At 37.6% G+C, this 27,135-nt stretch overlaps 1 protein-coding gene across 5 annotated transcripts; it reads left to right on the top strand.

The window, feature by feature from the left end:
• Positions 1–59: 59 nt before the first annotated feature.
• MTMR6 (myotubularin related protein 6) lies at positions 60–27,112 on the top strand. Of its 5 annotated transcripts, XR_008435900.1 has the most exons (15): positions 60–148; positions 4,039–4,155; positions 6,061–6,223; positions 7,142–7,299; positions 8,009–8,137; positions 9,169–9,303; positions 10,420–10,552; positions 15,195–15,304; positions 16,375–16,500; positions 17,702–17,751; positions 18,546–18,746; positions 19,293–19,427; positions 19,507–19,633; positions 20,535–20,764; positions 21,440–21,477. XR_008435900.1 is itself a non-coding variant. In XM_053971411.1 (14 exons), exons 1-14 carry the CDS (start codon positions 125–127, stop codon positions 21,698–21,700), a joined length of 1,869 nt encoding a protein of 622 aa, XP_053827386.1. In that variant the 5' UTR covers positions 60–124; the 3' UTR covers positions 21,701–27,112. The 5 variants fall into 5 exon arrangements, 4 of the variants coding, with proteins under 4 accessions (XP_053827386.1, XP_053827388.1, XP_053827387.1 ...); XM_053971411.1 differs by lacking the exon at positions 20,535–20,764 and having other exon boundaries at positions 21,440–27,112; XM_053971413.1 differs by lacking the exons at positions 20,535–20,764; positions 21,440–21,477 and adding an exon at positions 20,455–20,526.
• The last annotated feature ends 23 nt before the right edge of the window (positions 27,113–27,135 follow it).

Raw genomic sequence — 27,135 nt, 5'->3', positions numbered from 1 at the left:
GCGCGGGGGCGCTGCGGGGGGCGCGGCGCTGGCCCCGCCCCGGAAGCGCAGCCGGAGCGGCCGCCGGCCCGGCTCTGTGGCGGCGGCGCCGGGGGGAGGCGGCTGCGGCCGAGCGGGCACCGCCATGGAGCACATCCGCACCACCAAGGTACTCCTGGTGCTGCGGCACGGCAGAGGCGCGGCAGGGGAGCAGGGGTAACTGTGGGGCCGGGAGGGGCCGCCCAGCCCGGTGCGTCCGCCGCGGGCGAGGGCGTTGTTGTTTTCCCTCCCTGCTGCTGTTTTGTGGCCGGTGCTTCCCCGCGATGGGCTCTGGAGCGGCCCGTGCCGCTGGAAGGGGTGGAGGGCTCTGGGCGTGCTGCTCCAGTGTGGCCCCGTGTCTGTAATAAGGGGAAGACGCTAAAAATCCTGGCGTAGGGGTTTTTGTGGTGGAGTGGGGAACAGGAGAAGCGAGCTGGGAGGGGATTGCAGTTGTTTTGTGCGCTCTGGTTATAGTTCCGTGCAGCTTCTTCTAGTTTTAGAGGCAAATCTGTTGTGAAAACCACCGATTTGTTTTCTCCTTTTTGAATATTTCAGCGTGTGTTGTTAAATACGCAGGCCGTCAGTGCCTGTTTAATGTGTTAAGCTATTAAATAATATGTCAGCTAAGCTGACATTGTGGACTTTTACGGCTTTTATTTCCCATTATTAGTGTGTTAGTCTTCTTTGTACAATGAAGATGCAAAAGGAAGGTTTCTCTTCTTGTGACTAATTTTTAAATGAGTTTTTAAGTCACGGCTTCTATAGAATTAAATTTCTAACAGTACTTTTCTCACCTTGCTCATCATCCCTGACTGCAAAGGTTGATGAAAAGACTCTCCCTGTCTGTTGGGTCCTGGGAATTGTGATTCATTCCTGAACCTGGTAGTCTGACTTTAAAGTAGCTTTATAGATATGTTTAGAAAAGGAGTATTCATAGTTCATGTCCCAGTACTAGATTCACAACCAATAATTACATAAAGGAAAGGGCTTTCAAATAGAGTAATAACTTACATAACTTTTATATAAATGTGTATAGCTGCTTTTATTTTCCATATACATGTGTATATGTGAAACAGAAAGGTCTCTGATGAAACTACCATAAGTGTCTCTTTATTAGTCTTGCATCACGCTGACAGATTGGAGATAAAGTTTCTTTATCAGCTGTTTATTTACAAACATGAAAGTCCTTGTTTAGAAACTTAATATTGTATTGTTACAGTCAGTAGCTGATTCCAAAATGAAAGCCAGACTAAAGCAAACGAGTCTTGATGATCAGAGGATCTGTTTTAAGTTTCAGACCTGAAATTGAGACGAGAAGGGCTGCAGGTTGCTGGCTTCTTTGCATCTGCAGGTGATTGTATTTCTGCATTGTGTTTTTGGGGCCGTACTGGGGAAAAAAATACTTCATGTAGCAATAGAACCGAAGAGAGAAATGAGCTCTGAACAGAATTTTTAACATAAAAGACTTACTACTTGAAGTGATTATTTTTATCATTCATACAAAAAAAATTATACATTCTAAAAAAACAGTGTCATGGTAAGAAATAGTGCGATACTTCTTTTGTTACAGCTCTGTTGCTCGCTTAGCTTTTTGTAAGCTGTTGGTTTATGGAATATCCAGATTGATTAAAATGTGTATAGGCAAGCATATAGGAAGCAAGAATAGTAAAGTACAACCTGCACTGTGGGTCTTGAAGATTCACTTTGTGTGTGGGTTCAAGTTGGAGCTCATGCCAGCTGTTCTGAGACATCCCTGCTTTTTCTAATCTGATGGCATTCCTGTTTTTTAACTTTAGTTAAGTCATAGTGAAATACACTTGAAATAACAGTGCAGTCTTGCATAAATTAACTGCTGTGCAGGGCACCTTATCCCTAAGGAGAAGGTGATGGAATAGGTCTTGTACCTCCTCCAACTTCATTTTGCTGGGAATGTTGAAATTAAAATTTCTTTAGAACTGTCCACACAGCTACCTGAAATTGAGTGTAGGCTTTTATGAAATTAAACTGTCCAACAGATTTTATGTTGAATAAGGAAGTGGGGCCAACTTAAAAATCACTTCTGAGAGTTTTATATTTAAATAGCAACAAATGATCAAACTCAGTTTATCAAATGTGGTGGTGAAGTAAAGAATATGTGGTTGTACAGTTAATCTTGATAGTATCCTTAAGGATGTTTTAAAGCAAACTGTGGTAGAAAAGACTGAAAATTCTTCAGTCAAACCTGTTTGCATATTTGAAGTCAAATCTGTATTAGTGAAAATACTGATGGATATTTTTTCTCCTGGAGATGGGAAGTTTTGCTTAGTTTGACTGCTAAATCAAATCAACCAGCAAAAGAAAAAAGTGTATCATAAGCTGAGTACCCATTTAAGCTGGTTTGAGTCAAGTTTAAATGAATGTGTCATCTATGGAGGCTGAATCTAACTCAGTTGTCTTTAAGAAAAGTTTATTTATGACTTTGCTTTCAGAATTCTTGTAGACTTTACCTAGGTAAGTGGAAGTTGGAGCACTAATACCTGTGCTCATCCAATGTAGAAATACAGCTTTGAGGAAGCTGCCTTATTACATGGAGGAGAAGGAAACCTCACATGCCAGGATTTTGTGGGTTGTGTTACTGGAGCAAAGCTGGGGCAGTTTCTGTGCACTTCTCACTTTGCTGGGGAGGTGCAGTGCCAGGTACTGGAACAATTATTGCTGCAGATCTGCCCAGTACGGATTCTGTTTTGGCTGTAGTGTATTCACTTATGCTACTCTATACCTGAGGACTTGGTGGTTTCAGCATGATGTATTTTGATGTACTGATGCTTCTAGTTTCCAATTTTTTTTGCTTTCTAAACTGAAATCTGGAATATTATCATAGTGCTGACTTCTAGTATGTATTTCCTTCATTATATTTTATATTCATTAAGTTGTTTTTTTAACTTTCAAAAGCAAAATTAGACATTTCTAGACCATAAGAAATACCTGATTTTTTTTTTCCTGTTTTTGTATGTGCTTTTTGTAGGTAAATACATCTCTACATAGGAATTAAAAATGGCTTAATATCAGCACAGTAACGGTGGGCTCTCCTTGTCGCCTCCTCTGGGTGCTGGTCTTGCTGGTGTGGAAGTTTTTGGAGTTCTGCCATGCATTTAATGGTAGCACAGAGCTTTAACTTGGCATTAATGAGGCAATGCTGCCAAGAAATAGAGGAATGTGTGGAGATAAGCCATTTGCTACACTCCTTTCCTGTTCTTTTACGCAAAGAATCCTGTAATGCTTGTTTCAAATAGAGCACTCTGTGGAGCCTAGAGTTTGGAGGAGCAGATAAAATACAGGCTATCTAGAAATAGTTTTTCTTTTGAAATATTTTCCATAAGATTGATGTAGCAGTGTTGGTAGAATACCAGAAGGACTTGTTGGCCCTTGCGAGCCTCAAGCATGAATTATCTTCTTTAAATGCCAGCACAGTCCTTGAATTTCTAGGAGGCTTTTGTAATTATTAGTATAATGCTTACATTTCATTAAGAATGTATTTTGACTATGAGCCAAGGTTATAATAATATTGATTTTTGAAGTTGGGGAATTTATAAAAGACAGTACATAGCTAAAATGGAAGTCAGGAGAGTATAATCTTTATGTCTTTGAGTGTGCAGACAGCTAATAAAGCATGTTGCTGAGATCAGCTGTTAATTCAGTGCTGGCATCTCGATACCCGGAAATTGTTAGTGTCTGTTTGCTATGTTTTGGGGAAGCAGCCTAAAAGCTTAGTAATCAATAATTCTTACTTTTTAAAAAACTGAAACAAAAAAAAAAAAGCTCAGTGCTTTTGTATTGAAACAGGATATTTGAACTAGTTGGTCTCAAAGCTTGTGACCACTCTAGTTTGGCCTGAATAGCCTTGTGTGTGTGCTGTGTTATGTTTCCTACCATTTTCAAAATTATTGCACCAACTGACAGAGCCTTTGCTCAGTTAGAATTTAAATTTCTGCAGAAATTCAAACTTAAGTTTTATTCCCCCCCTCCCCTTTTTTGTTACAGGTAGAGCAGGTGAAATTACTGGATAGGTTCAGCACGAGCAATAAGTCACTGACGGGAACTCTGTACCTTACAGCAACTCATCTGTTATTCATAGATTCAAGCCAGAGAGAGACGTGGGTAAGGATAATGAATGCTTGTGGCTCATAGGCATGAGTTCTTCAGATGCATTTCTTCTTCCTGATCTAAGGTTGAATTTGTTTACAAAAATGTTCTTAGCTGTTCTTTCTACACTCCTCCTTCATGGTATCATAATAAGTTAATAATTCACAGGTTATGCTCTTGTGTGACACTGCTGCAGTTGAAATCAGGTCATGTTGAATATTATGACTTTTCCTCAAGCTGCTGTAATTTCTTCTGTAGCTTTCACTTGTATTTCTGAATGCATGTGTGGTGGTTTTCTTTAAATAACTGACTTACACCATAATTCTGAGGCAGGAGTGGGAGACTGATACATAGGTTAAGCATCAGGTTTAAAATTTCAGAATTAACTTACCTTGTAATTAGATTCTGTCTAGGTTAAATGAGATAGCAAAAATCCTAAGATCTCAGGTTTGGGGAATATTGAAGCTAGTATGCACTTTTTTAGAGCAGTAAGCAGCTGTTTCTTCACAAGTATTCATCTCTGGAATAAAAGGTTTCAGATGGGGCTGCAGCTTCTTGTTGATCAGTACCAGTGTTGTGCAGTCAAAGCTGGCTGGTACAGTACTTCCCATTAGTTTTTATGCTTAGTGCCCTGATGGCACACATATGGACGTCAAGCTGTGGCTCCCACTGGAGTCCAGCCACCTCACCTGAGTTAGTGCCTTAAGTCTTCCATCCTCCAGGATGTAATATCTCCCTGGCTATTGTTAATTTTTTTTTTCCTGTAGGTGTATTTTCTTGATTACCCTTAATCCTGTATCCTGGTTATCTAAGTGCCTCATTGTTCTTTCAAGAAAATTCATTTTTCTATTATTTGTTCTTGGATACAACATACAACTTTGTACAAACCAAACTGATATCCTTTCATACAAAATGGGTTTTTGGGGACAGCATGAGTCAGAAGCATTACTTGCTTGCATCTCCCTATGCACTACATTAAAAGGTTTCCTTTTGGGGAAATTGAACCTATACTCCAAGTACTGCATTTCTGATGATAATGCAAGTACCAGGTGTAATTATCATAATGTCTCCAAGATAGTAAACATGCATTGTAAAAGCATGTTTGGCAGCATAGTTTTCAGATGCCTGTCAAATTTTGATCGGTGTTTAAGAGGATTTGATTGCTTCAGTGAGGTAATTGAAATTCTATCAAGAACATCTTGTTCAGTTGAGGTAATGTTATCTGTGCTTTTCTTCCCAGAGTTAAACAGCTGATACTTTCTATGTATTTACATAAATCTTGTGCAGATTTGCCACACAGTAAATCTGTGGAGGGCTTTTGTATGTCCATTGCTGTGACAGTGCTGCCAAAGTGGTCATAAACATTTAGCTGAAAAACTGTCATGTTTATCTAATACAGTAGGTAACATAGGAGATGTTTTTCTTATCTCTGTTTCATCTGTACCTGTTAAATACTGGAATTTTGAAATCCTCAGGATCTCTGGTATCTTTCATACATTGAATTATTTTCCCTTACTTCCTTTATTTTGTCTGAAAATTCTGAAGTATATTTCTGTAGATCCTTAAAAAATATAGATATCCTGTCTGGACACTGTCTAATGAGATATAAGCCTATCAGTTAACAAAGTTAAAAGAAAACTGAACAACTACAGTGGAGTTTTATATCTCAGTTTTGCGCTTAGAAAGACACTTCAAAATGACAGAAGAGGTTAATGAAGGTTTTATACATTTTAGTATCCTAATCAAAATGCCATTCTTGGATTTCTGCTTCTAAATGTATTTCTTTTTATAACTGGCTGACAAAATTAGTCAAAATCCATATTCAGCATTGCTTAGTGTGTTGTCTTGCATCTGCTGATCTAAGTAGTATGCTGTTCTTATTTTTCCTCAGCAAGCTTACTCTGTTTTTGTATGTCACAGATACTACATCATCACATTGCTGCAGTGGAAAAACTTCCTTTGACTACTTCTGGCTGCCCCCTTGTCATCCAGTGCAAGAACTTCAGGATAGTTCACTTTGTTGTACCCAGAGAGAGAGATTGTCATGACATTTATAATTCTTTGCTTCAGCTCTCAAGAACAGGTAATTCTTGTAGCTGGAAAAGACTTCACAGTATATGCATGGATACAAGTTGGGGTGTATGTGTGTAAACCATGTATTTTCTATTTATTTTTTTAAAGATCTCTTACGTAACCTCTGACATAGGTTTGGTATATAAATGGCTTTTTTGATTAAATATTAATCAGTATAAAAATTCAGAAGCTGTTTTGTCTGGCTTTTGTATGTCACTGGTATTCCTTAACAGAATGAGAGATCCCTATATGGTTTTTTGCATTTCTAGTGTTGTTCCTGAAATTGTGAATATAAATGTGTATAGTCTCTCTTAATTGTGTGTTCCATAGATTAAAAACCCACTAAGCAAATCAGTTGTTAGTAATTTCATGCAGTTTCAAAAATAAAGCTGAAATCTTGATGCTAGGATAACATTACCAGTTCAGCTTTACAAGAGACATCTGTCAGTATGGTCTTTTGCATTTTCTGCTTTGTGCTTAGAACAGTGCAAAATGTCATCTGTCATAAGTAAATAACATACTAGGAAAAACAAAGTTTTTGAAAGAATTTCTTTTTTAAGGGAAACTTTAAAACCTCCTTTTTTTAAGGTCAGTAGATGTAAATTTTAGTTCTTGCCTCCCAAAACAGTTTGTTCTTTCAGATCCTGTGAAGTCTTCTAATAATTCTTTTGCCTTAAGTTTGTCAGTCTTCATTTTGTGACCATTATGGCTTTAGAAATATCTCTTCTGAAATAGGTCAAGCACACTCAGGAAAACTTTCATAACCTACTTCTGACTAAGTATCTGTAAATGTCAGTTAACTGTAGGATAGTTGCAGAATAGGTATTTCAAGCATGTCAAGTATCTATTATTTAGTCTTGCTTCTGTGAATTTTGAAGCCCAAGACTTTCTCTCCACATATTCTCTCTACATATTCTTTACCTTTTAGCAAAATACGAAGAACTGTATGCCTTTTCTTATAATCCAAAACAAAATGAATCTGAGCAAGTCAAAGGCTGGCAGCTTATTGATCTAGCAGAAGAATATAAAAGAATGGGAGTGCCAAATGATTACTGGCAGTTGTCTGATGCAAATCGCGATTACAAGGTAAGTGTTGTAATGGAAACACATTTTGCTCTGCATCTGTTTCTGATGAGGCCTATAGAAAACAACTTATTGCTGTGGAATCAGTTGGCTTGCAATATAAGCAAAAACTTGCAGGTAGAGTTAACTCCTTAATCAGTGAGCAATCTCACAGCTTCCTAATTGAGGTTTTTCCAAGGCATCATTGAGAGAGTGTGTGTGCATGGATGCGTGGGTTCTTTGGGATTGTTTCGAGAGATGCTCACCTGTTTGAAGCCCAGCCCCAGTGATTCTGGTGCTCTACAGCTTTGTTATGTCTTTCTTACCTGAGCAGGATTCTACTTTAGCATTTTGCAGTGCTGGTTGTGGTGGTGTGGCTGATTCTGAGATTAGATTTCATCTCACTTTGTAGTCTGCAAGTATTAAAAATGGGGAAATAATTTCAGTATTTTATTTGAAACACATTCTTAGCATTCTACTGCAGAGTTTCATTCTTGAGAGTGAATGCTGGTATGGTGATGCTTGGCTGTGTAACTTGGATACCAGTTTGTACTACTTTAATCCATGGCTTGTCTCCTTTCCTTTGAGTTGTTTTTATTTGTATAAAGAAACACAGTAGTGTTTATCTTTTGTGTCTTAATTCACCTTACATCTTTCAAATTGAATACAATAAAACTAGGTTAGGCTTTGTGTCTTGCCTATAAAATCCTTTCTGTGTGTCTGTGTCTTTCAGATTTGTGAAACGTATCCTAGAGAACTTTATGTTCCCAGAACTGCAAGCAAGCCTATAATTGTTGGTAGCTCCAAGTTCAGAAGCAAAGGAAGATTCCCAGTGTTGTCATATTATCATAAAAATAAAGAGGTATAGTGTGGCTTTCTTTTATTGTAAATGTGCTGAAAAGTATTTCTCAACACTTGGCAGTAGTTCAAGGGTTGGTGAGGAGGTTCAAGTACAGTGACTTCTATGGCAAGGATGTGACTCAGGATAACCCTGAATACAGCTGACAGAGTGGTGCCTAACAGGATGCAGAGTAAGCCTAGCCAGTTTAAAAGAAAACCTTAAGTAATCAGTTGATAATCAGTTGAATGTACTGAAGTTTTCAAAAACTAACATTAAGGTAACTGAGGATAGCTTTCTCTTAAGGGATCCGTCTCCCTTGATGTGTCAGGAATAAAATCTGTTAGGTCAAAATGGTAGGGGAAAAAACCCAAACAGATGAGCTAACAAAATAATAGAATTGGTTCTTCAAGGAGTTATTTACAAGCTAAAAATATTCTACAGGGTAGGAAATAAGATTTTGCAGAGGGTGGTGTAAAGCAGCATGTACCTGTCTCAGCAGTGGAAGGAGTACTGTCACCTTGCTGTGACAAAGAATTTTTCTGATGGATGTGAAGTTACTAGGTGGATTTGAACATAATTACATCATTATTTGAATAATTGAAGATGTACCTGATACCTTCTGAAATACAACATATCATTGAAAATTACATTAGATGATAACAAATTGCACTTGCAGTAATAAAATCATGACTGCATTAGTAAAACCACACATAATTAATTCCATATTAAGGGAGTCGCTTGCTTTCCTAAAATATCATTTTCCCAGCTTGTACTGTTGTGAGTTTTTATGTCAATTATGTAAACTGATACCTTGCCCATGAAGATGAACCTGAAAAACAGTTTTGATGAATCCTTAGATTTAAGTTGTAGATACTGTGTTTCAGCGTTTCCAAGGGATGTGCTTAAAAAGTTGGAACACCTGAACTTTATTCAGTTTGCTGGTGCTGTCTGCTAAATGAAACAATTTGTTTCAGTGTCTTTTGAGATTTTGCAAAGCACTTTAAGTACAGGTATTAAAGTGATGCTGATTTGTTCTTTGTTGTTTCTGGCAGGCTGCAATTTGCAGATGCAGTCAACCTCTCTCAGGTTTCAGTGCCAGGTGCCTGGAAGATGAGCACATGTTGCAAGCCATCAGTAAAGCAAATCCTTCAAATCGCTACATGTATGTCATGGACACCAGGCCCAAGGTACGTACTTCTGGTGCTGCAGACAAGCCTCTCCTCCTGAATATTAGAGTGCAGGGGTACAATGTAATTCTGAAAAATTTGGAGCCAAGTAGGAGTCCACCATGAGCAAAAATGTTGTAAAGATAAAGTTAGGCCTCTCTGTTCAGGTGCTTTAATTACTTGCTTTCTTAAAGAAGTTGAACCTGTCCCAGTACTCAGCTAGAATTCTCTGAATATACTGCTACACTTTGAGAGGGGCATTTAAAAATATACTTAAATCATAGTTTAGAAGTGAACAGTTGAGTGGGATCCAGATAATTTTAACTGTTTGAAGTCAAATTCATTAAATGGTGAGCTGTGATGTGGTTTCTTTTGGAATGGGGGAGAGTATTATGTTCTGTGTAAATGATTTGTACAAACTGTCTCAGAAATGAAGAAGTAGAGGAAATTCTGTTTTGGCATTTTGAGGTCATCATAGAATGGCTTGAGTTAGAAGAAGTCTTAAACATCATCTCCAGCCTCTGAAGAGGTTCTTCAGAGCTCAATCCAATCTTCGAACACTTCGAGGATCCACAACTTCTCTAGGCAGTGTTTTCTAGTGCCTCACCATCATACTTCATCACTTTCTAATTAAACTGAATTATGTTATTTTATTAAGTTAAAGTATGTTACTATCTGTATTATAATGTGTGGCTAATTTTCACTCTTTAGATCCATTTTCATTTCAGTTAGTATTAATTTCACTCAAATGTCTGAACACAGGAGCTGAAAATGTTTGTGTCTTACTCTTTCCTTTGTAGGTGGGATGTTTGTAGTGTCTTTACTCAGAAATGTTTGGACACAAATAAAGGCTTATTAGTTAGGAATCTGGAGAAGGGAACGGGAATTACTAAATGCATTATTCAGACATGTCAGGTCTAAATATAGACTATTTTTTATATGTATATACTGTCCTTTTTTTATACTTCAGTGTTTTTAAGCTGATTTGCCACAAGCTGTATTAGAATCTGTTTATACTATGTGTTCTTTTGGGTTTCTTCCCAATGTATTCAATTGAAATTGCTTGACTTTTGTTTCTTAATTTGATTTTTTTTATTCCAATAATGTTTTTCAGTATTTTTATTTTCCTCTTTTTAGCTTAATGCAATGGCTAACAGAGCTGCTGGGAAGGGCTATGAGAACGAAGACAACTACTCAAACATTAGGTTCCAGTTTGTTGGCATTGAAAATATTCATGTAATGAGATCTAGCCTGCAAAAACTCCTGGAAGGTATGTTTTAACTGTACTAAAATAGTGTATTTGACAACAGGCAAGTGTTTTTCTGAAGTCTTTAATAATAGGTTACACAAACGGCATTGACATTTCTATGGTTATTCCAGCTCTGTGTTTAGTACCAGTTTGATGTGCTCTGTGGTAATGAATTACCTTAAACCTTGACCTTCAAACTGTAAACCCAACTGAATGGAGTTACTTTGAAGAAAATTGAATGGCACATATGTCTTCAGTGAGCTTTGTTAGTGTGTCAGAAAGACTGCCTTGTTTTCCAAGTGTGTGCCTGTTGATATATTTTCATTTACAGAATATCAGTTCTCCAAGGGGCACTTTGTTCCATGGAATTCACAGTGAGCATATGGTCTGTACAAAATTTCAGCTCTTTAACTTGGTGAGCCACTTGTGTGCTTGTAGATATTTGTAGAGAAGGGGGCAGGGGGAAACATGAGTCACTTCACCATACCACTGCCTGCCTCCTGGTGGTGAAAATGGAGAGGCAGAACTGTGTTCATAATTCTGTTAATATTTTTTTTAGGTAGACAGCTGAGAGAAAATTTAAGACATTTTGTGGATTCTGAGATTAGAATACAGTGGCAGAAGTGAGGCTTCCACACCTGACACACAATACATGTGTAAGTGCTTGGCTTCCAGAATTATGCAAGTATTTCCAGAGACAGAGAAGGTTTACACTTGTATGGAAGCCTGTTTTGGTGAAGACATGATGTTACATTGATCAAGAAATCTTACAGACCAGTGGTGTAATCTTTATTTTCATTGGTCCTGGATGTGCTGCTAACCTATTCTTCAGGCACTGTGCACAGAATCCTGCTGAGCTTTGATAATATGGATCTTTCTGGTTATTCCTGCCTGTGTTTTTCCTAAAGGAAAGATGAGAAGCATGATCCTGAGCTTGAGCTTTTAGATTTGTCATAATCCCCCTTTCTCTTACTAATACGTTCAATTCTAGGAAACTAGCTAATAAAACTTAATTGTTGTTTTAATTTTTTAAGAGGCTTGCTCCTGTGTAATAATGTCTGATGCAGAAGTGTGTGCATCACACAGTTAAACTTCACAGATTTCATATTCCTTCCATTTGAATTGGCATCCCACCAGCAATACTTACTAAATATGTGTCTGTATCTTTAAGGGTATGGAATATGTTTTAGTTTTTCCTTGTGTGGAGAATTGGTGTGTTTAAACACTGTTGAACAAAATAATGAGTAATCTCTATTTGTTTTCCACGTAAGTTTTTTTGGTAAATGAATACAGTGGTTTTACGTCTTTTCAGTCTGTATGATTCACTAGAGTTTTGCTGAATGCCACTTTAGAAGCATCTTCAGGGGTAGAAAGGACCCTTAAAATTTAGGGATGTCTGCAATAATTTACTCTTCAGCCCCTTGTAGAAATGTGCCGTCAGTGGAATGATCAGGAAGAAAATGCCATGAAAATGGTTCACAACTTAAAATGAGGAAAATGCCATTTAGCTTCTGTGTACTCACTTCTCCTGAATGTGCTGGACTGAATGTTCTCAAATCAGAGCGTGATACCAATGATGCTGTTTGTTCAAGCACCACTGTAACTGGGACTATCCTCAGTTGTTTGGGCTTTTTATAACAAACAACTGTTATTCATTGTTTGTTGTGTGTCCTGCTCCTTGGCTCTGTGTCTCTCTGCCTGATTTCCTTCAGAAACTAAAGATTCCACTGTCAAGCTGAATGTGAGACAAAATCCTTCCCAACATCCTTTTGTACATGGATGCACATGGAGCATGCTAGGGGGATTTACAGTGTAGTCTTCATTTTGGATTCAGCTGTTAATTAAATATCTTGCATGCAGTGATTCAAAACTTTTCTAAAATAGTTTTCTTCAGTGTGAACATGATGACTCTTATGGATGAGCAGACTACACCACTCATGGGAGAAACTTCACATAGACTAAATTTGTAGCTGTGACACTAAATACAAAGTTCATGTTTTATGTATTTAAATTACAATGTTATATAACAGAAAGGATTGATAAGCAAAAGGGTTTTGGGTATGTCAAGAGGGAGTTTCTGCAGAAAATGTTTGGGGAAAAGGCTCAGCAGATGTTGCAATCTGTTGCGTATATTTTGATGGTGGAAGTGTGTTAACTGAGGGAGTTTTGTGAGTTATATAGAGTTTTCTGTATAGGGCAAGGGATTATCTAGGTTTTTTTATTTGTTAAAAAAAAACCTGCCTGCAACCTGCTATGCTTCACTCTGCAAGTCTAGCCACCTCCTGAACTGCTGTCTGAGGCTTTTCTAGTAGTGTGAATAATGACAATCCAGCAAGGGAACATTGAGGTTTTGGGGCTCATGTGCACATAGGGCTTGTGTTTTTTATGGTAGGATCCATATAAGCAGAACTATCTTGGATCCTATTTATTGTGAAGTAGCTGAATTATCTGACTGGTACTGTAAATGGTACCATAAATCATGTTTTACCTTTTAAAAGACCATAAGGAAATGGAAAATAACTTTTTTTTCAGCATATAAGACTTAGACCAGTACCATTGCATTTGATTTAATCACCAGCTAGTATAAAAATGCCTGTGTTAATTCACAGAAATGGAAAGTAACTCCTGGGGCTCAACATATGTGTTCCTATCTATTGTATCCTATCTATTATGAGCCTTCATTTATAAAAATCTAGAAATCTAGCTAGAAAGGGGAATTACTAGTTGTGAAATATTTCTGACAAGTTGAAAATTCTGATCAAAAGCAGATTTTGACAGCAGTATCTGGGTGAAAACAAACTGAGGGCTAGAAGCCTGTTTATTTTCTAGCTGAAAAGCTTGTGCTGTAAATCATAAGTTACAGAATGTGTAGGTGTGCTGCCATGAAGAATACGTCTAGCCATGGCTTTGTCTGTCCAGTCTCTTCTCTGCAGATGTTTGAATTTCCTGATACTTGACTATTTTCAATTTCTTTCCTTTACCACAGAGTGGTGGACCTGTTTGTGTACTGTTGTGACTGATCAAGTGTATGGAACCACTGGTATAGAGAATGACTTGATCCCTTCAGCTTGCTCACATTCTCATCTATTTCCTCCATGTGCCAGATCTTTTGGAAGCAGAACTCTTGCCTAATGATGCCTTTAAAAGACAGGGGAAAGCTAGCTTGCTTTTACTTCTTTTACTGATATTTACAGACTAACCTTTAAAAGTAGGTCTTCTGTCCTGGGGTTTCTTGATGTTCTGTTACCTCATTGGGCTGTGGTTTGCTAGGTAGTTTTGTAGATGATGAAGATCTGTGGGGTTTAGAAAAGGTGCTGCAATACTTACTTGGAAGCCTGTCATAGTATTGATCAGCACCTGGCACTATGAATCTTCCTGAGCAGTGGGGAGTGTACCAACACTTGTTTGACTGAAAGCTGAGAAACATCTAGTGCAGGTACAGGAAAGCTCTTGGAGGCAGTGATTTGAGTTTATAGCCCTCACTACAGCAGGGGACTTGATTGAATATGAAGCTGCATCACAGAATGTTTTGGTAAATTTTGTTGATATGAAGCTGCATCACAGAATGTTTTGGTAAATTTTGTTCTCTGCTTTTGCTGCTGACTCACTTCCTTCCATGGCCAGAGATAAAGATGATTTTGCAACTGTTGTATTCCTACTGCTGATTTTCATCTACAGAACCTTTGCATTTTTATCTGGGGCCCAATGCTTTAGAATCATTAAATCATTTAGGTTGAAAAAGACTTTTAAGATCATCAAGTCTAGCTGTTAACTGTAGTGGAAAGTAGGCTTCCACTGTGGAAGAGGCAGGTATTTTTGTAGCTAGCAGCCTTGGGTGTCTTCTCTTAGAATTACACATAGCTGAAGTTATGTTAGCCAGCACTTTTTTTTTAATTCCAGAAGTTTGTCATGTTTGAATAGTAACTGTGTGAGTTACTATTCAAAATTGTACAAGAAACAGGTTATCTGTTTTACATGTGAATTGGTTCTGTGTGAGAACCTTTCATTCTACATCTGCATCTCTTGCTGCTACACTGCAAAGCATCTTTCCTTTAATTTGAGTTCTTCCTTGCTCCCTGAATTGCCATTATTGTTAGAGGATCCAAGTATATTAGGGAGGAATGGTAGAGATTAATCTGAAATGTAGTGTGTCAAGTGTGAAGGTAGACAAAATCTCAGTAGATTTAATTCAGCCCTGTGTTCTTGTACTGCACTTACTTTATTCTCCTGTGCAGGGTGGAGGTGACGAAACTCTGGCAGTGTGACTACTCTTGAACTGTGTATATTGTCTGGTTGCAGCTACTTTCCTAGTACTAATTAAGTATTTCCAACGAGGCTTTGACATTTGCTTTGCTTTCCATGGTGACAAGAGTAAGGCTTCCTGGTGGGGATAACCTGTGTATTTACCTGGAATGTTATTTTGTCAAAAAACCACAAAGATCTTACTCTTGCAGCTCATGGTTATATAGTTCTACAGAGCTGAATTCTGACTGGAGAACATTTTGTAGTACCCCTCCCTTAACCATTTGATTAGAAAGCTTTCTGGAAACCACCATTCAGCTTAGAATATAGGGGATACAACATGAAATGATTCTTCTTTCTGCATGGCAGGGTGTAGGTAGCTACAACTGCTTATGGCTTTTTAACTCTTGGTTTCTTTCAGTCAGTGGCACAAGGGGTTTGTCTGTCAATGACTTTTTGTCTGGTCTGGAGAATTCTGGATGGCTGCGTCACATCAAAGCTGTGTTGGATGCTGCTGTCTTCCTAGCCAAGGTAACTTGCATACTGCTTCTTTATTTGGTGGGAAGTTGACTTCCTCCAGAAAAATGATGCTTAATATTATTCAATGTGTAAAAATGTGCAGTTGACTTTTTTGGAGATAGGTGTTTAGTATATATATCAGTGCACTTAATATGATGGTTAAAATATTATGTGTTTCTTTATGGTTGGAGATGTTAAACATTCCAGCCAATGTTCTGGGATTTTATGAATGCTGTTTGCTCATCTTGTTAGGAGACAAGGGGATTCTTATGCTTTCTGGTTCTCTAGGTATTTTTGAAAAGTGTAACCAGTTTGCTGGTGGATGGAACAAACTATTATTTAGTGTACTCTGAAAAATTGAACTGGGGCAGTAATTGTAGAACAGCCAAGGTGGTTATTCTGACCTCATTTGGCAAGGAAATAGGATTCTGTGAATAATTCAGAGGAACAATTGCCTTTGCCAAGCACTTATGAAGCCAAGGGCTTGATCTGGTGGTAATGGGTAAAGAAAAAACCTGGATCTTTGTTTTTGCTACGTGAAATAACAAGGAGTTACCTCTGTTAAAGGTGGGCGATTGTCTTAATGATGACCCTCAAAAATGCCTGAGCCAACAGGAGCTGAAGCTAATGAGCATTTCCTAGGCCTTTACTTTTATGTAGCATAATGATGAACGAGTGGTATCTTTAATGATGAGTTCATGTAATTTTTTTTTTTTAATCTATACTCAGTAATGTGTAATCTAATTATTGTTAGGTTTTCTTGTAAATTTAGTTTCATAAGGGAGAGAGAGAGAACTGGGAACCCCTGTAGAGGTAAGTTCATGCAAATGTGGTAGTGGAATTTCTTTTCAAGGAGTTTTCTATACTTCTAAGGAGACAAGTTCCTACTTTCTGATCCTATTGAATCTTTTCCTCATAGTAAACATTTTTCTAGCTTTGTTAAATAAGATGGCATATGGTATGAGTTGAAAATAAATAGAGGTTTTTTAGTTTATTTACTTCTTTCTTTATTTATTTAGTTAGTTAGTTTTTTACTTCTGTCTGGAAAAGAAAATTGATTAAGAAACAACTCTGTTTTGCAGGCAATAGCAGTTGAGAGTGCAAGTGTATTGGTGCACTGTTCAGATGGCTGGGATAGGACTTCCCAAGTTTGTTCCCTTGGAGCTCTCTTGCTAGATTCCTATTACAGAACAATCAAAGGATTCATGGTAAGCAGACCATTGCAATGTTGAGTTGTTCCTTGGTAAAGAAAGGATGTAAAATGTTTGAGTGTGAAAGGGAGCAAGCATACTGTTTTGGTTTTTTTTAGTTAAAAGTGTAAAATGAGATTTGCAGTATATTGATAAATAATTCATACAGAAATATTTGCTACTTGAAGAAAATATTTAAAATCAAAAAAACTGAAATACAAATAGCAGATTGCTTTAGTCATCCTGCAGAAATGTTGCAATGGTTGCCTTTTGCATCCCAGCAAATCCCTTATCTATGACATAGAAGGATTCCAAAGTACTTATGTGAGGTAGCACACATCCTAAATTACAGCAGCTCTGTGCTACTGTAAAACAACATTTTTAAAATCTAAAAATGACAATTCCCCCAGTGATAGAAACTTAAAGATGTCTAAGCAATCTTTTTTTTTTCATCTTTTTATATAGAGAGAAGAATTTTGGTACAATTATTCCAAATTTTAGACTAGGAACATCAACAGTGTTCTGCAATGATAAGGCAAGGTGTTATGGGATAACATCTCAAGGATAGTACATAAAACTAATTCAGTGTATTGTTTAGAACAAACTGCCACAAGTATTACAAGCACTGAAAGTGTAGTTGAGGAAGAATTAGAATAGGGTTAATTTGTTGTGAACAGTGAGAATCTTTAGGGAAGTAATTTAATCTTTTTGGGTTTTGATTAATCCTTCCTTTCAGTTGAATTTCTGTCAATTTCAGTTGAAGGTACTGTGTTCTTTTTGGTGCTTGATAGTGTGACTGAAGTGATAAAACAAGATAGTGTTGATATGAACAAACTTACTGTTATGAATGTTAGGAAGAATATATTATTTGGTTTTATGTACATTATGACAGCCAGCATGCAGTACTAACATTTTTCTTCTTTGCCATAGAAAGTCAATAATCTACTAGTGAAGTCATGCAACATTTTTCTTAAAATTATCAGTTACCTGATTAGCAAGTTGCTTAACTTTTTTTACTAATTTTTACAAATGTATTTAGAGAATCTTATGAAAAGCTTCCAAGAAAATACAGAAGCTACAAAGTGATAAATAGTTGTTTTTACTGTAACTTACTCTACTCAGATTTACAGTATAATATATTGATAACTTGTGGGGTTAATACTGTAGGTGTAAGATTGAGTAATATTTTACATGAGATTTTGGTTTTTTTACCCTCTAGGTCTTGATAGAGAAAGACTGGATCTCCTTTGGGCACAAATTCTCTGACAGGTAGTTCACTCCTCTGATATAGTAAAGTGTATACAGCAAACTGAGCTAAGTATTCTTAAACAAAAGACAGCTTGTATATGTTGCATTTCTAGCCACACTGCACCAGTTCAGCAATGAGTAAGCTGTTTTCAGTAGACAAGGCACTTCTGCTGTCTACAGTGTATTGCAGTTTATACCTATTGGATAATTGATTTATATTGCAGACATAAATGTTAGTGCTACTGGTGCCTTGCTCGCAGAAGCTGATGACTGCAGCAAGGTCTGCACCAATGTATAGACAGTGCAAAACCAATGTAAAGCTACGTCCCAGCTATTTAGGCAATATGAAACACATAGTTTTGCTGTCTTTAAAGATAAGTTTGCATTTATGTTTACTTTGATGATGAAGTCACACCTACCTTTAGAAGTCCTGTATGTTAAGAGTTCTGTTTTTTCCCTTGATCTGCCTGTCATCAGCTATGACAATAGCCTTGCTGCTATTTACTGCTTATTAATTTGCTTGTAGCTGGTATACTCCATATGTTGACTGTGGCAGTATTAGACACAAAGGAACTTAACTGTCTTATGTTGCTATTTTGTACTTAATATAGATGTGTGATTACTTAAAAGTCAGAAAAACAGGTCAAATATAGACTTATTTCTATTCAAAAATTGCCCCAGTTCTTGAAGTTAGGCACTCAATTTCCAAATCAAAGGTAGCGTCAAATCAAGGTGCTGTCATTTAAAAACAATAGCAGCTAAGACTTTCTTGATTTCTAAAACCAGTTTCAGTCTGTTTGTGGAATCTTTTTCAGATGTTGTCAGTTGGATGGTGATCCAAAAGAGATCTCGCCAGTGTTCACCCAGTTTTTAGAAAGTGTGTGGAATCTGACTGAGCAGTTTCCACAAGCCTTTGAGTACAATGAAGCTTTCCTCCTTCAAATCCATGAACATGTCCATTCATGCCAGTTTGGTAACTTCCTTGGAAACTGTCAAAAAGAACGAGAAGAGTTAAAGTAAGCAGGCACATTGTAATGTGTCTTTTGTTTATTCTGGCAGACTAAGAACTTCCGTGAATCTTCTTCATTTTAGGCTCTGAGTAGAGGAAGGATTGGTAGTACTGAAACCTATGTTGAACTGCATCAGGGAACAAGGCTGAAGACAGCCTTTCTAATTCTGGTAGAAAATCACATCTTCTTTTTCATAGGGAAAGTTGAGGTTTTCCTGCTTGTCTGTGGTGGTTTTTTTTTTTGTTTTTTTTTTTTTTTCCCTCTAAAAGTAGGTAAGCTTAAGTTAGGAGGTATCATGTCATTCCTCTCCCATTCTCTTTTTAGGATACCTTAAAATTTTTACCTGTTCAAGACTACTCATTTAGAAGTATTAGTAAGATATCTTCAATGCATTTAGCTGGAAAATACCTGTGAAGTTTTTATCAGTTCCTCTTGCATTGTATTTTAAAAGTATTTGTTTCAAGTAGGCAAAACTTGCACACCATAAGCAGTTATCTTTTGCTTGTTTGCTTGCAGTCAAGTGTATTGACCTCTAACTCTTTTTGCTTTAAGACTAAAAGAGAAGACCTATTCCTTGTGGCCATTCCTTTTGGCTGAACAGAAGAAATATCAGAATCCTCTGTATAATCCGGATTTTTCTCCAGAACTAACGCTTTTGGAGCCTAACACAGTATCATTCAATTTTAAGTAAGTTTAAATAAGATATATTATCTTTTCTTCAGCTCTGTCATTGTCTCGCATACTTAAAGCTATCTGTTTTGTGCAGGTTTTGGAGAAATATGTATCATCAGTTTGATCGAAGTATGCATCCCAGGCAGTCTGTGTTCAACTTTATCATGAATACAAGTGAGCAAAATAAACAACTGGAGGAAGACATTAAAGAACTGGAAGCTGTAAGTATTACAAAATAAGTGTGTGCCCTTGTGACCTGTTCTTCAGATTATAGTTGTTACAGTGCAGCTGGTTTTCACCTGAATGTCACTGCTGTATGGCCTGTCACTTACTCTGTGTAATGGTGACTTGGACTTTCACTGCTTTCTTCTATGATGAGTGCTCTAAGGCACTCTTTATTCTGCTTTATTAATGAGCTCTGTTATGTAGAAGTGCTGCTATCAAAGCCTTACTGAAGGCAAGTTTCACAGAAACTTAGCCTACATTAAACTGTCTTGGATAACAAGGTATCCATGTAGCTACAGCTGTGCTGCTAAAGTAAGGAGACTGAAAATGTTTTATTTCTATTATAGCTACTAAAATGGAAAGAGTAAGTATTGTCCTTCTTTTAACTTCATATGCAGGTGCATGCTGTTGTAAGCCATCATAATTATGGGTCATGTACACTGTAATGTTTTTATGAAGACAGGGCTTAATCCAGAGATCAGATGTCTATCATTGACTTCTAGGTGCTGCAGTAAACAGCCAGGAAAGGCTGATTGGTACTTCTGTTACAGTCAGTTAAGGTGCTGAAACTTCAGAATAATGGCTTTTAAGGAATGCAGAAGTCTTCTGATTATCAGTTTTTATACGTGTGTGTGGACAGAAATGTTAACACAACTCCTGTATATTATGTTGGGGGGGGGGGGGGGGAAGTACAGCTTTTCTAGGAGGAAAGATTTTATTAAACTGATCCTACTGTAAAGTAATGGAATGCAGGTCACTTAATCTAATACTGTTTCAAATATTCATTTTATATTTTAAAAATTTTGTACAATTGAAGCAGCAAGGTGAAGAATACTCAAAAAGCAATCTAAAGAATAAGCAAGAGGGAAAGTAAAGTCTCAGCTTTGAATTTTCTAGAACCTCATTCCAAGATGTTAACTTCACCTGAGCCTACGTTTGTCACTTGAGAGATCATGAGATGTAGTTGTTTGAAATACTGATGTCGACTTTGCTACTGCTGTTTCCATCTATATAAAGTTGATGCCAAGAGACACCACTCTTCTGGATTTAGTCTCAGTTCTAATAAAATACAGACACATCAACAAACAAATCTGTTCAGTTAAGTAGTGCAACCTCACATTTACTGGGTGAGTGAGTTTGAATTAAAAATAAAACAAGCAAACAACCCAAACCATGTAACTGAAGAATCCCTTAATCCTAATCGTTCCTATTTTCTTGCTCAAGCTGGCAGGATACATCCTTTTCTCCTTTCCTGTGTTTTAGTTGACATTTTTTAGAGTATTCATGCATTTGAACAAACTCTATTGGCATGTTTTAGATCTAAAGGAAGAGTCTTTTAGAAGGCTTTTAGGAAATATAGAAGGGCTTTAGATATCAAGCTGCTTTGTCACTAAGAGACTCTTGGTCTTTAAGAAATTGCAGGATCCCTGCTTGCTGCAATACCAAGGTCTGTCTTCCTCTGCTTCTACTCCAGAAAGTATTTCCATCTTGATAGCAACCAAACAAGGGACAAGCCTGGAATAACCTGTCCTTCTCTAGGGATATTAATAGGCGTTCTTTGTCTTCTGCCCTTCTGCAAATTTTAAGCCAGCAGTGCTTGTAGCATCAGCTGTAAACTGTGGGGAAGAAATTAATAAGGAATGGCCTAATGTTTGTACTGTTACATATCTAAGCTAAGGTGTGTAACAGAGTTCTGCAGACATTGAGTTGGCCCAGCAAAAGAAAGGTACATTTCCTTTAAAATCACAGTATCATCAGTAAAGGGTCATGCCTGCTGTTAGTAACTGTTCATTGTATTTCAGAAATTAAAGCAGAGAAACGGGCGGTCAGATGCCGTCCTTGTGAAGGAACAGGAGCAGACGGCTCATCCTGCCCCCGTGGCACTGAAATCCCCTCCGTGCTTCCAGAAGGAGCAGCCGCCGATGCCAGTGAACGACGCCGTGCGAACCATAGAGGGCAGCAACACAGCAGACAATCGCTACAGCGAACTTGTGTCCGAGTTCTCCAAAGCTGAGCCTGCCGTTGTCAGCTTGGAGTACGGAGTGGCCAGGATGACCTGCTAATTGACATCTGGCATTGTGTTCTTCTAGACTGATTAAATGGAGAGATGGGTCATTTTCAGGATGGGTCTGTGCTGCATGACCAAAGCACGATTTGTATATCAGCAAGTTTTGTTAATGTAGACTAGAACAGCATGCTAGTTGTCAAGTGTTTGCTGTTCTTTTAAGGGGGGGAAAAAAGATGTAGTTGTCTTTTTGAAAGAAATAGGGGCATTTGGTAAGTAGTGGCTGAAAATCAAGGAATGTTATGTCTTTGGACTTAGGTCAGTTTGCACTAAATTGATTTAAATAGTAATACTACTTTGTTCAGTATAGGAAACCACAGGTGGTCTTTCACAAATTGATTTTATTTGGACAAGAAAACTTGAACTTTCTATTTTAGGAATTGAGGCTACATGTATATATCTCATATGAATACGTATTCCCTCGCTTAGTGTCACCCAGTACTAACTTTCAATGTATTAAGTGCCATGGAAAAGTATGACATATTTCAAATCATAAATAGTTGGCCTTAAAACTGACAGATCAATGATTTTGTCCTTTACTACTGCAGTCTACCTGGCTCTGTTTACATTGTATTTGCTCAAATTTTTATACCCTTAAAACAGGACTGAATATAAAGAATGAAGCATGCCTAAGCTGGCACAGCCTTTCAGCAAATAGCTATATGAATGTTAACTTATCACTTGAGACTGTTTTTCCTTCCTTTTGCTCTGTTGTTTAAAATATAATAGATTGACCTGATTTTCCTCTCTGGCAGCTCAGTATATTGAACATCATTAAAGCTGCAGGTTATCTGACCTTAAGTGTTTTGATTTGTGCCAAGTTATTTAGGTGTTACATGCCACATAAGAAACAAAAACTATCCAATAACTGAATAATCAAGTTCATTCAGATTGTTTACTGTGTTGTTCAAGGTGCAAGAATGCAAGCAAAACTTCTGGAAAAAGTTGTTCCCAAGTTAAAAAAAAAGTCACATGTCTGAAGCTAACGAGAAACTGAGTGCTTCCTAAGTGTTTTATTAGAAGAAAACTTTGGTTATTCGTGAAAACCCTTCTCATCTTGTAAAAACTTGTCCATCCTGTGCATATTTAAAGTAATTTTGGTATCTGGAGATTTCTATGTATTTGGAGACAGGACAAAAACTTCTTCTAGCAGGATGCAGTAGAGACCATGGAACATAAGAAAAAAAAAAGGAGAAATTTACAGTTTGTATGCTTAACTATGTAACTGTTATCTTCTGGTAAGGGAGAAGGTTTTTTGAAATTTGTCTCATGATAGATTTTCTGAGCAGGCAATAGAATTAGGAAGAAAAATGTTGGTGCCTGGTTCTTAGAGGTATGAATTATAACTTTGGGTATTAAGATCCCTAATTATGTTAGATTAATGCTACTGACCTTTTATGTCTTGATTTAAATAATTTTTGGTTTCAAATGAAAATAATTTCATTCTCATCCTAATCCCTGAAGTGTGTTTTGTCACAATTACTGGTGTGCACAATTTGACATAATTTGGCAGCATTTCCCTCTGCACCATATTGGATCTAGGACTCTTAGCAAGGCCAGTATAGGTCAAGATCAAGGTGCACTTGTGGAGCTGTCTGGGAGAAACCATCTGTGACTCTTATATTTGGCTATTAATTCACCCATTTCACTAATTTGATTTTTGAAACATAAGCATTTTTATTTTCAAAGATATAAGCATAGTGTCACATTTAAAATATATTATCCAATTACTTAAACACATCTAGAATGTCTCCACTACAGGTTTTGATACTTTCATGTTTGCACAAGTGGTGCCTTACAGGGTTGCAGGAAGAGAGATTTTTGTGCCTTGTTATTTATTGTCTTCCCTTCTCCCTCACTTTCTGTATTAAATTTGTTCTGTGGTTTTCTTTTGTAAAAACACCTTGTATATTAAGCTTGTATTATATCACAGTAGTGAAACAAAACTTATTGGTGACAATATAGGTGTTACCAATTTGTACTTGTTTTAATATTTAGCTGCTCTGGTGTGCCATGTACACTTTTCCTATTTATTGTTTAGAGTTTATAGACTCAAAAGATTATATTAAGCTTTTTTGCGAATATTGTATGTTGTTTTTACTTTAACAGCCATCTGAGTGCCCCTGTATATAAGGGTTTTGGCAAAAAGATATGTTCCCTTTCAGTACTGTTACTTGGAGTTTATTTCAGTCTTCAGGTCCTTTTTATTGGCAGAATTCGCTTCTTAGGGAAAGGAACTGGAATGTGTTTTTATTTTAAATCACGGTAAGCATGTTAAGTCACCTTTAAAATGCCATAAAACTACTCAGGCACTGAGCTTGTTTCTTGATCAAAAAATACAATACTTCCTGATCTGAAGTAAATATTTTACTTCAGTTAATATGAAAATAGAGTTTCATGTGGCTGTTTTGTAGAGCAGCCACTTTGTAAAGTTCAGGTAGCCCTGCCAGCTCAACCCCCAGGGTCACCACCACTGAGGAAAGTTCCTGCAGAGAGGCATCTGTCTTTCCTCATTTGCTGTTAGGCCTAAGCCAAAACTACCTAAAGTACATGGGACCTGTGGTGCAGTGAATAGATGGTAGTCAAGTGAGCTCCAACAGAAAGCTTGGCAGGATGGCAAGACTCAGCAGTGGGGCTATTCTGTGTCCTTCAAGAAGGATTTAAAAAAAAAAATCAAGCAAGTTGACTATAAAATTGTGACAGAAGCCTAGGAACAGAAAGAATTTTAATTGTAATTTCAGTGGATGAGCTTCATCATGACTGTGCTAGTCCAAGAGCAGTTACATACTGGAAGGCACCTCATACTGATCAAAATAATGTGCAGAACTCTCTCTTTCAGGCTGAGACATTAGTTTGTGGTCGGTATGCTCACCAGTTGATCGGGAATATAATGTCCCAGACAGAAAGTTGGTACATTTGATTCTGCTCCATAGGTTGCAAGACTTTGGCACCTGTGAGTTCTGTGCTTTGTCTTAAGGAAGTCTCCTTAGGTGAAGTTTTTGGGTTTCTACTTTCTGTGCTGCGCTTGATCTTTTTTCTTTTAATGAACCGAGCTGATAGTCTCACCTGAGAAAACTGATTTTACTTTTGTACTCTAGGCAATTTAAAATATTTATTTCATTAATACCAAAAGAGTTGGGCTTAGTTTTTGGGAGGCTTGTTAGTGTCATAAGGTATTCTTCAGTACAATTTTAAGTATCCAACTGTTCTATTTTGTAGAGCGACTGCCAGATCAACAGACTAAGAAATTAATTAGGCAACACTGAACTGAGCCTGTGCATTTTCTACACATGTCCAATTACTATTGACCTAAATCTAGGGCAGAAGCCTGAAGTCTGGAGAGTCCTTTTAGAGAACTGGAACAGCAGTCCTTCCACAAAACTCTACATCCCTGTGTGGAACAAATGCCCTGATAGAATGGTTTTGCAGAGGGAAAGCTAGCACAAATCAAACTGTGACAGTTTTATGTGTCTCCTCCTCAGGGTAAGCACAGTGGAGAATGCCTTGCTGGAAAAGCTGATGTGTTCTTCCTCTCTAGTTGCTGTTTTCCTGAGGCCTTTTGATAAAGTAACATATCAGCAAATCTCTGAGAACTTGCTCCTCAGATTCTGGTAAACTGAGCATAAAACTGGCTGCACGGTTGGGCTGAAGTGGGGCTGGGGTAGCTTGGTTTAACTACTGTCCTCTTAAGGAAGTGATATAAATAATATAAGGAAACTCAATGTTAAAATAGCACAGTGCACATGCTGTCAACATCTGTTCTTTAGAGTGCTGCACTGTTCTGGAGCAAGTGTGACTGGCATAAGGGCCTCTCGTAAGCATGATTGCTTTCTAGTTAGTTTAAAGATAATCTGATTTCAAGCTAGATCATCCCCCCAGTGGTATTTATAGATCTTTAGGTCAGAACCTAAAGGTTGCTCTTAAAACTCCTGTTTATTTGCTAATAGTTTTAAACCTGTGGCTGATCATAGGCTAAGTGTACTGGTTGTGAAATGTATATTAACTTTAGGATTAAATTCTTTAGATTGAAGTCTGCTTGGACTTGCTTTCACCATTTATGCCACACTTTCCTCCTAGTGTTGCTTATTGTGGTGCTTGACATCCTTCAGATGTAATGGGCTTCTTAATGCTCCGGATGTTTCAATAACCTGAGAGACTGGCTTTCTTCCACTGCTCTGAAGGCTCACATCAGCCTTAGTGAATGAACTCATGCTTGATGCAGCTAGCTTGACCTGCCTCCGTGTTAAATAACACTGAAAATCAGCACAGCATCATCCTTCAGTGGTGCAGCTTCTGTACGCCCAACAGGCTTAAGGAAAGGGATGTAGCTGGGGACCTGTGTCACAGCATGTAGCAAGGAACAGGACACTGCAGGGGTATGACTCATAAAGTAGAAGCAGTAAAGCTGTTTTGATGTCCAGCAGCAACTCAGGGACTTGAGGTGGAAGGTTAGAGGCATACTGTTTCTGAGATCAGTTTCCAGGTCCCAGAGAATTTAGTGACCTGGTCTGTTAAACATTTATTGCTGAGTAGTTCTGTACTGGCATAGAGGAGCAGAAAGTACATATGGATCTGTGTTTCTTAATCTACTGGCTTCACGTAATAAATGTCCTGATGGTGACGTTGAAATGGGAGCACAATATCTTGTTTATTCTTGTTTGTATTTTAACTCTTGAGGTCAGTTGCGTACTGTTTATAACTAAGTGGGATTATAGTGTTGGCACACACTGTTTTCCGTGTTAATGACAAGCACCTACACATCTTGTGCTTTGTATCTCTGCATATATTTCTGCTGAGTGCTTTTCTTGCAAGTAGGCAGCCTTGGTGAAGTCGCATGATGCTGCTCCACCAAGCATTCCTCATTACCTAGCACTACAGATTGCTTTCCTTGCTCTGTCTTACTATTGCTCTTCAGCCTTACAGTTTATCTTTACATCTGCCTGTTGACAATGTCCCTTGACAAGCATCTTTCCATCAAAGAAAATGGATTCAATTATTTCTGTCTCTCAGGGATTTTTACCCCTGAGCTAGTGAACTTGAAAAATAGTGCTTACTCTCCCGTCTGGGGCTTCTGAGTGCCTGTTGACTTCCACAATTGGTTTGGTTACGCATTTTAAATTCAGACATGGCTATTTTAAATAAAGAAATTAAAAACTTAGTCAAATAATAGCTGTGGCCAAGGGGAAGAGAATTTTTCATTGTAAAATATCTGGAAAGACTGGCTTTTTCACTAACATTTATTGCTCTATGTAATGCTGTCTGTAAGAGTCGTTTATCTGTGTGCTGGGGTCATGCTTGATGTATATTCCTGAAGAAACTTCAGCAAATGGAATTTTGTAACAAGTATTTTATTTGTGTTTTCAAAATCCATAAGGCTTAAAATAAAGTGATCTTAATATTGCCAATCTAACTGGACATTAAATATTTATAATA

This window comes from Vidua macroura, chromosome 2, assembly GCF_024509145.1.
Source record: "Vidua macroura isolate BioBank_ID:100142 chromosome 2, ASM2450914v1, whole genome shotgun sequence".
Classification (NCBI taxonomy): domain Eukaryota; kingdom Metazoa; phylum Chordata; class Aves; order Passeriformes; family Viduidae; genus Vidua; species Vidua macroura.
The sequence above is the reverse complement of the archived record's forward strand: the minus strand, read 5'-3'. Positions and strand labels throughout refer to the sequence as shown.